The sequence below is a fragment of the Pelophylax lessonae genome (genome assembly GCF_965119305.1).
Source record: "Pelophylax lessonae genome assembly, chromosome: 5".
Classification (NCBI taxonomy): Eukaryota; Metazoa; Chordata; class Amphibia; order Anura; family Ranidae; genus Pelophylax; species Pelophylax lessonae.
In genome coordinates, this window is record NC_138772.1 from 170,660,618 (window position 1) to 170,671,119 (window position 10,502).

General features: G+C 42.0%; 1 protein-coding gene across 1 annotated transcript in view; it reads left to right on the top strand.

Moving 5' to 3' along the window:
- The window catches only part of MTURN (maturin, neural progenitor differentiation regulator homolog), a 33,697-nt gene extending 23,597 nt beyond the window's left edge, over nt 1-10,100 (top strand). Inside the window, exons 2-3 of the mRNA XM_082258827.1 lie at nt 3,808-3,930; nt 9,956-10,100. Coding sequence (XP_082114953.1) covers nt 3,808-3,930; nt 9,956-10,066 — 234 coding nt within the window. The 3' untranslated portion in view covers nt 10,067-10,100. The remainder of the gene's footprint in view (nt 1-3,807; nt 3,931-9,955) is intronic.
- Nucleotides 10,101-10,502: the final 402 nt, after the last annotated feature.

A 10,502-nucleotide genomic window follows, 5' to 3' on the forward strand; every position in this document is an offset into this window, starting at 1 on the left:
AAATGAAGCCATACTTCTCTTTTAATGGCATTGGCTGTATGTTTAGAGTTGTTGTCCTGCTGCTCAACCAGCCAAATTTTGATCTATCTGTGGCAAACTTGGCAAAACAAATCTACTTATTTTTTTGCCATTAATAAAAATGTCCCCAGCCTAGGCAGACTAGGTCACATGGAATCTGGGTACCAATTATTACCCAGGAGAGTTTATTTTTTCAGTCAGCAGTGAGGGAAGAGGCCACCCCATCCAAAAAAATAAAATAACACATTCATTAACCAGATGTGGACCACCTCAAGTACATTTACTGCGGCAGGGCAAAAAAAAATTACAAATCTTCCCCCTAGTTTGTAGACACGATAACTTTTGTGCAAACCAATCAGTATACTCTTATTGGGATTTTTTTTTTTTATCAAAAATATGTAGCAGAATACAAATTGGCCTAAAATAATGAAAAATTAGATTTTGAATTTTTTTTTATATTGGGAATGTTATATAGCAGTAAGTGAGAAATATTTATTTATTTCAGAATTGTTGCTCTTTTTTTTTTTTTTTTGTTTATAGCGCAAAAAATAAAAATCGCAGAGGTGATCAAATACCACCAAAAGAAAGCTCTATTTTTGGGAAAGGCCATCAATTTTTTTTGGGTACAGTGTCACAGAACCACGGAATTGTCAGATAAAGTAACGTAGTGCCGAATCGCAAAAAAATGGCCTGGTCATTAAGGGGGAAAACCTTCCGGTCAAGAAAGGGGTTAAAGTAACGCAGTGCCGTATAGCATGAAATGGCCTGGTCACGAAAGGGGGTAAAACTTCTGGAGCTGAAGTGATTAATTTCATTTTTGGATGTCTTTCAGTGGTTTAGAGATCAGCTGTTCTGCCTAGTGTTGCTAGGGTCCTTGGTTCAAATCCCAACCAGGACAATGCCTGTAAATAGTTTCCTATGTTTGCATTAGTTTCCTCCCATACTCCAAAGACCTCATGCTGTGTAGGTTCGTTGACCCTAACTTGTATATACAGTGCCTTGCGAAAGTATTCGGCCCCCTTGAACTTTGAGACCTTTTGCCACATTTCAGGCTTCAAACATAAATATATAAAACCGTAATTTTTTGTGAAGAATCAGCAAGTGGGACACAATCATGAAGTGGAACGAAATTTATTGGATTTCAAACTTTTTTAACAAATAAAAAACTGAAAAATTGGGCGTGCAAAATTATTCAGCCCCCTTAAGTTAATACTTTGTAGCGCCACCTTTTGCTGCGATTACAGCTGTAAGTCACTTGGGATATGTCTCTATCAGTTTTGCACATCGAGGGACTGAAATTTTTGCCCATTCCTCCTTGCAAAACAGCTCGAGCTCAGTGAGGTTGGATGGAGAGCATTTGTGAACAGCAGTTTTCAGTTCTTTCCACAGATTCTCGATTGGATTCTGGTCTGGAATTTGACTTGGCCATTCTAACACCTGGATATGTTTATTTGTGAACCATTCCATTGTATATTTTGCTTTATGTTTTGGAACATTGTTTTGTTGGAAGACAAATCTCCGTCCCAGTCTCAGGTCTTTTGCAGACTCCATCAGGTTTTCTTCCAGAATGGTCCTGTATTTGGCTCCATCCATCTTCCCATCAATTTTAACCATCTTCCCTGTCCCTGCTGAAGAAAAGCAGGCCCAAACCATGATGCTGCCACCACCATGTTTGACAGTGGGGATGGTGTGTTCAGGGTGATGAGCTGTGTTGCTTTTACGTCAAACATAACGTTTTGCATTGTTGCCAAAAAGTTTGATTTTGGTTTCATCTGACCAGAGCACCTTCTTCCACATGTTTGGTGTGTCTCCCAGGTGGCTTGTGGCAAACTTTAAACAACACTTTTTATGGATATCTTTAAGAAATGGCTTTCTTCTTGCCACTCTTCCATAAAGGCCAGATTTGTGCAGTATACGACTGATTGTTGTCCTATGGACAGAGTCTTCCACCTCAGCTGTAGATCTCAGCAGTTCATCCAGAGTGATCATGGGCCTCTTGGCTGCATCTCTGATCAGTCTTCTCCTTGTATGAGCAGAAAGTTTAGAGGGACGGCCAGGTCTTTGTAGATTTGCAGTGGTCTGATACTCCTTCCATTTCAAAATTATCGCTTGCACAGTGCTCCTTGGGATGTTTAAAGCTTGGGAAATCTTTTTGTATCCAAATCTGGCTTTAAACTTCTCCACAACCTGCCTGGTGTGTTCCTTGTTCTTCATGATGCTCTCTGCGCTTTAATTGGACCTCTGAGACTATCACAGTGCAGGTGCATTTATACGGAGGCTTGATTACACACAGGTGGATTATATTTATCATCATTGGTCATTTAGGTCAACATTGGATCATTCAGAGATCCTCACTGAACTTCTGGAGAGAGTTTGCTGCACTGAAAGTAAAGGGGCTGAATAATTTTGCACGCCCAATTTTTCAGTTTTTTTATTTGTTAATAAAGTTTGAAATATCCAATAAATTTTGTTCCACTTCATGATTGTGTCCCACTTGTTGTTGATTTTTCACAAAAAATTACAGTTTTATATCTTTATGTTTGAAGCCTGAAATGTGGCAAAAGGTTGCAAAGTTCAAGGGTGCCGAATACTTTCGCAAGGCACTGTATGTGTCTGAGATAAAGACCTTGGATTGTAAGCTTCTTGAGGGCAGGGACTGATACGAATGTACAATATGTAAAGTGCTGCACACATTATTGGTGTTATATACAGTAAATACTTAATAATCATATTAAATAGGATTACAAATTTTTGTAAGCCTGCAATAGTAAATCAAAGTGATATTAAAGGCATTTTTAAAAAAAACAAACATGTTATACTTGCCTGCTTTGTGTAATGGTTTTTCACAGAGCAGCCCCAATCCTTCTCTTCTCGGGTTCCCTGCATCTTCCATCTGTCGAGTGCCCGCAGAGCAAGCAGCTTGCTATGGGGACATCCAAGCAGGCTTGCTCCTGAGCTGCTGCTTTGCATGTCCATTCACACACAGAGCTGTGGCTCAGCCCTGCCCCCTCTCTCTCCTCATTGGCTCACAGGCTTTGCTTTACAGCAACAGGAACCAATGGCTCCCACTGCTGTCTCAGCCAATGAGGAGAGAGAGAGTCCCTGGAGAGCTGAGGCTCTCTTGCACATTGCTGGGTCGCAATGGAGCTCAGGTAAGTATTAAGAGGGCTGAGGGGCTGCTGCACACAACCTTTACAACTACCTAAATTTATTTCTGTTGACAACCAGACACTATCTCTCCTCGTTTTCATAGCTGTGGTCCCTGGGTAATGACACTGGACATTGGCAGAGAACTGCAAGGAAATACTAAAAGTTCTTGTTGCTGGAAGTAAACAGCTGTGCCAGCACTCGATCTTTTTCTGTACAGCCTGAGATGATGAACTCTCTTATTAGTTCTTCTAATAAAAGCCTGTAGACACACAAAGATGATTATCTCTGTTAGCAGCACAGTGCTGGCAAAAGACTATAATCAAAGACGAAACAAAAATGTCATTGTTGGAGCCTTTGCTTCGTTGGTGTAATTATGCAGTCATAATTATGGACCACAATGGGGCATTCTTTGTCTTTTGCTCATATGTAGGCAGAAGTCCTGACAGTCCTATGGGTAAAAATAAACACTCTCTCTTCTGTTATTACAAACCTGATTAGCTGCAACAGCTAAAGAGAGGAGGCTGATGACCCCTGACCTGCCAACAAGAGGTGGTGTTGTCTGTCATGCTGATTATCTTACATAATGCATTGTATTGTTGCCTGCATTGTTAGTATTCAATGTTATTGTTCTCGTTCCAGCATGTGTGGAGTGAAAGTGAAGACTGCTTGCCTTTCCTGCAGCTAGCTCAGGATTACATTTCCTCCTGTGGGAAGAAGACGCTTCATGAAATACTGGAGAAAGTCTTCAAGTCATTCAGGCCAGTAAGTTTGTTGGCTCTCATAAAGGCAGGCAATATTGGTTTGGGGTTCATTTTGTTTTATGTTTTTCATTTATCAGCCTTTGAACTGTTTTTGTATCTTTTTTTAATATAAAATCTTTAATTTTAAGGCTCTATGCACACTTATTTTTAAATTGGAGTGCACACACCCCCCTGCACTTGCGTAAAGGACTAACCAATAATTAAACAAAAATGTGAAAATCAATTCCAATGCCAATACTTCGTAATTAATTAATTGATTGTTGGTGGCTTAACCACTTGCCGAGTGCTCACAGTATATTTACTGCGGCAGTCAGCCCCTCACAGGCAGAGCGACGTAGGTCTACATCGCTAGCCTGTGAGGCTCTGGGGAGCGAGCGCGCGCCGCCGGAGGCACGCGCTCCCGCTCGGTCACGAACCCCCCCCCCCCCGCGCTTGTGACCGGCGGACCCGATGTCCGCCGTTAACTCGGCGATCGTCGGGGGAGAGGGAGAAAGGCAGGTGGCTGATGTAAACAAGCCACCTGTCATTCTCCCCGGTGTAGAAACAATGATCACACGGTTCTACTATGTAGGACCGTTGATCATTGTTCCTACACCTCAAGCCACAGCCAATCACAGTTAGAATCACGCCCCTAGGGACACACACAGCCCCTCCCTCTCAAATAAAGTTAACCCCTTCACTGCCAGTGTATTTTTACAGTAACCGTGCATATGTATAGCACTGATTACTGTAGAAATGTCACTGGTAACCCCAAAAGTGTCAAAAATGTCAGTCAAGGGTCCGATTTGTCCACCGCAATGTCGCAGTACCGCAAGAAAATCGCAGATCGCCGCCATTACGCGTAAAAAAAAAAAAAACAGCAAAAATGACAAAAATCTTTCCCTTTGTTAGTAAACGTGATAACTTTTGCGCAAACCAATCAAAATACGCTAAAGATATAATAAAATATTTACAAAAATGTGAGGGGTGTACTCACTTTTGTGAGATACTGTATATGTGTATGCATATTCCCTCTGACGGCTTCAACAATTGTTTTTAAGCTGGTTTTGACTTCCTGTAGTGGGTGTCATTCATATCTGGTAAGTGGTTTGTGCATGTGGATGCCGGTGGAGGAGTAGACACTCTCGCAAGTCATGGGTGGTCCTTCTTTGAGTGAAATATTTAAAAGAAGATAGCACTATACATGGGACTTTATGAGCACTTTCTTCACATTGTTTTTTACATTGTGTTTTAATATTTATTAATAATTCCATTTTCACTGGTTGGTTTAGAGCGTGTCTCCCTGCTTCATTATATTTCTATGCACACTAGCATTTTTCATAAGCTCATAAAAAGCTAGACATAAACGCTGGATGAAATGCTGATAATCACATTTTTGTGCCAGCTTCTAGTAGTATTTTAGGAGCATTAGCATTTTTGTAGTACATGAAGGGGGGAAAAAAAAGCTGTTAAGATCGTTTTAGTAGCATCTAGAAGCATTTAGGAGCATTCAGCGGTTTTTCTTTTTTTCTTCTCCTAGATCAGGGATCCTCAAACTACGGCCCTCCAGCTGTTGCAGAACTTACGCGTTCCATGAGGCATTGTAAAACTCTGACATTCACAGACATGACTAGGCATGATGGAAATTGTAGTTCCTGAACAACTGGAGGGCCACAGTTTGAAGACCCCTGTCCTAGATTCTGAAGCTTAGAAAATGCTAATAGCCTAAAGTAGTGTGCATAAAAAGAAGAGGGAAGCGCCTCTTGAGTGTGGTAAAAGCAATTTTATTACAGAACAATGTAGTAACTTACATGTTAGTAAGCAGATGTGTTCATGACATTCTGGGGGAGGCTGCTGGAGATGGTGTCCAGGCATGGGCTTGAGGTCCGGGATATGAGGGAGACCCGTTCTGGCTTCCCGGATGTGCCTTGCTGCAATGGAGACTTGTGCAGCGGCCGGCGGTCTGCGGTAGCGTTTGACGTCACACAGTGGTGTGGGCAGTCTGGGCTTCACGACGCGTTTCAGAGCATGCGCGGATGTCCGGTCCTGGACATGCACATTCCTTTCTCACCTTGGATTGTCACTGTCATTCCCCTGCATTATCTATGAGCGCCAGACTACCACCATATATTTCTTATATAAAGTAGTGTGCATGGTCACATAGGATAATCTTCTAGGAGCTTAAAAAATGCTAGTATGCATGGAGCCTAATACCTGGTTTCCATTGCACAGGTGTCAGTGTAATATGGTACACCACTGGGAGATCACATCACAAAACCTGTTTGCCTTCAGACTGTCTCTCCCTAAATTAATGGTCCAGATGACCTCATTTGTGAAGAGCAGACAGTGAGGGGGCGAGTCACTACAATGATTCATTCAGCTGTATGTGTAAATTTCAGCTTGAGTTCTGTAAACAGACCTTTTGTTCCTAACAGAGCAGCTAGGAAAAGCCAGGCAAATATTTGAAAAGAGAACTAGAGTGCCAATCATTATCTTTTTACTCAACTGAACAATCTGTTTTTAAATTTTATTTTTACTTTTCAACATAATACATAAAAAAAATACGTACAAAAACACTGTACATTTCTTTTTTAAGTTTTACAAGACACAGGACACTGAAATGCATTTATTTTAGTAAATATAAACTGCTAAATACCTTTTCTCATCAGCAATATATAGCAGTCTTGTGACTTCTATCAGTGTCCGGCTGAGCACTGGTTAAAGCTTGAAGGAGGAGTTTTCATTCTCCTCTGACTGTCCTATAAGGGTGTATGACCCCTGACTTTCTGTCTGGACAGTGCTGATTGGCCCTGTGCTGATCACATGCACCCTCTCAAAACAAAAAATACTCTCTAGCAATACACACCATACGGAGCATGTGCAGAGTGCCCTCAAGGCTCTGTTCTATCAGCAAATGTATTGGGCACAATAAACGAATGGAAGGATCAGAGAAGATAGGATCAAACAGCCTTTTTAAGCACAATGCAGAGTAATCCCCTTAGGTTCTGTAGGGAGTATAACAAGCATGCTTTACTGCATATACACACTGATTTTACTGCTGTGGGTTTAGTAACACTTTAAAAATAAACTCTCAGTCATTAACACCAATAGTGGACTCTTTAGGATGTCCAGCAAACACTGCCGTTCAGAAAGTTCATGCAGTTTACTGTAAAATGTTTTCTGTAATCCATGGTAGTCAGAGTTCACAGAGGTCCTCGCATTTGAATCTGGTTGGTAGTTGTGAGGAATTTCTTACACTATCACTAAAACATCAGTCTTCCTTTTAAGCGGTAGTAAATTCGGCTTTTTATCTTGTACCTACAGGTAAGCCTTTAATGAGGCTTACCTGTAGGTACAGTGAATACCTCCTAAACATGTTTAGGCGATATTCACACCTTTAGCAGCCAGTGACGTCACAAGCGCATGTGTTCCCAAAGGATGGCATGTTGTCCATTGAGAAAGTTGTGGCGCAACCGTGACTCCCGCGCACATGTGGGAGTGACATAATTGCGGCTCGGCCATTCGTATGGCCAGAGCCTGCGAACCCAGAAGGAAGGCCAGATGACGATGGAATCCTTGTCAGCAGTGACAGTGCGCCTCCTGGAGGTGTCAGTTTTTTAGGTTAGTCTGTCATAGGTACGTGGATTTGAATGAATTGATGTCTTTTCAGTTCTGTTTGACATCATTCTAAAGTATAACATTTTTAAATGTTAGTACCACATAATGGGTCCAACCATAAGAGATCCAAGAGCCATCAACAAAGGACTGTGCTGTCACAACAGCAGGGTGGTTCTACACACTTTGTCAGAGTTGCCCATTGCAAACGCATTGGGCAATATCATTCTCTGAGCTCAATTCACAAAGAGTTAAATTCCCAATTGGTGTGTTTAACCACTAAGGGTCCATTCAGACTAGCGCGACTTGTCAGGTGACTTGTCAGCCTGACAAGTCGCGCTCGGTCGCTCGTCATTGATTAGCACAGGACCCGTTCTGATAGGAGCGACACAAGTCGCTCCGACTTAGAAAAAGGGTCCTGTACTACTTTGGGGCGACCTGGAGGCGACGTGCATTGACTTCAATTATATGAAGTCCGTGCAAGTTGCGCCGAAGTCGCGGTGCACGCTTAGTGACATCACTGCTGGTGCCATTCCTTCAGAGCCCCGTGCAGTGACCGACATAATCGTGGGTCCGGCCAATCAGATGGCCGGATGCCGCTATCCCGGAAGGTAAGCGGGCGGCACGGCGGGGGCTCGTTCTAAGGTAAGTATTTCATAATGAGCTAGTATGCGATGCATACTAGCTCATTATGTGTTTCTCTTTCAGGTTGGAAAAAAAAAATAATTTTCAATGGAGTTTACAACCTCTTTAAAGAGCTCAGCCAGGTGATTGCCAGACCATTATTCTTGATCTTTAAGGCTAGTCTAATGACGGGTATGGTGCCAGCTGATTGTAAAAAAGCCAACGTGATACCAATATTTAAAAAAGGGCCGAGATATATCCCTGGTAACTATAGGCCGGTCAGCCTAACATCAGTAGTCTGCAAGATTTTGGAGGGGATGTTAAGGGACCACATACAAGACTTTAGTAATGAAAACGGTATTATTAGTAGTAATCAGCATGGATTCATGAAAAATCGTTCTTGCCAAACCAATCTACTTACCTTCTACAATGAAGTGAGCTGCCACCTAGATAAAGGAAAGCCTGTGGATGTGGTGTATCTGGACTTTGCAAAGGCCTTTGACACCGTTCCCCCACAAACGCTCACTGTACAAACTAAGGAAGGTAGGTATGGACCATAGGGTGAGTACCTGGATAGAGAACTGGCTCCAGGGGAGAGTCCAGAGGGTGATGATTAATGGAGAGTACTTGGATTGGGTGGGTGTGGAAAGTGGGGTCCCCCAAGGTTCTGTCCTGGGACCAATCCTGTTTAATTTATTCACAAATGATCTAGAGGAGGGGATATCTAGTACAATCTCAGTATTTGCGGATGATACTAAACTATGCTTGCCAATATCTTCTATGCAGGATGTGGAAACCTTACAAGCAGACCTGAATAAAATAATGGGGTGGGCAACTACATGGCAGATGAGGTTTAATGTTGAGAAGTGTAAAGTAATGCACTTGGGCGTCAGAAACACGAAAGCAAGCTACTCACTAGGGGAGAAACCTCCTGGGTGAATCTAAGATGGAAAAGGACCTGGGGGTTCTAGTGGACAACAGGCTTGGCAGTGGCATGCAATGCCAAGCCGCTGCATTTAAAGCCAACAGAATACTGGCATGTATAAAAAAGGGATTCACTCCAGGAATAAAGAAATTATTCTACCACTCTACAAGAATCTGGTCCGGCCACATCTGGAGTATGCTGTCCAGTTCTGGGCACCGGTCCTCAGGAAGGACGTGCTGGAACTGGAGAGAATCCAGAGAAGGGCAACAAAAATAATTAGGGGAATGGAGGGCATCGGCTATGAGGAAAGACTACAAGCACTGAACTTATTCTCTCTGGAGAAGAGACGATTGAGGGGGGATATGATATCAATGTACAAATACTGTACTGGCGACCCTAGCATAAGGAACAAACTTTTTAGAGAAAGGGAATACAATAAGACACGTGGCAACTCACTAAAACTAGAGGAAAAACAGTTTAACCTTAAAATACGTAAGGGGTTCTTCACTGTCAGAGCAGTAAGGATGTGGAATTCTCTTCCACAAGCAGTGGTATCAGCAGGGAGCATCGATAGTTTCAAAAAACTATTAGATGGTCACCTTAGAGACCACAACATACAGGGGTATACAAGGTACGGTTAAAAGCAAACACACACACACATCATAGGTTGAACTGGATGGACTGATGTCTTTTTTCAACCTCACAAACTATGTAACTATGTAATATACTATGGCCTTCAAGATAATTTCATTTTTTTTTTTTTTTTTTTTTTTTTTTTTAATATAGTTTACTGTTTTTTATAGCCCACATGTGACTTGTAATATGTACTGCAATCCTGGTGTATGATTTAGCCATAACTCTGACATTTTCTCCTACTTCACAGCTACTCGGTCTCCCAGACGTGGATGATGACACGTTTGAAGAATATAATGCGGATGTGGAAGAGGATGAACCAGAGGCAGATCACCAGCAGATGGGGGTCAGCCAGCAGTAGAATATCTAGGATATTCCTTATACAGAAAAGAAAACAAACCCAACATATTGTAATAGTAAACATATATGACAAAAGTGCAGAAAACACAGTGAGCAGGGCATCTGGCTTGCCAACAGCAGCGTTTCCATGGGAGTTCTGTTGCTTTCCATCACTATTGATCCTATAGTATCTTCTAAGGCTGTTGAGCTAATTTTGAACAGCTCTACAATGTGATGATTTTTAAGTGCTGGTTACTGAATACATGACAGTGGGTGTGGAATTATGTAAATGTGACCGATCCAAGAGATTGTCCTTGGTTCCAATTACAGGAAGAATTTCAGCCACAATATTCTTTGGTCAAAATAGTTTACCCTCAGTGTGAAGTAAATTGTTGTTAAAATTAGGCATTAATTGACAAAATATATTTACTTTTATTATGTGCGTTTTCTCAGCTCCA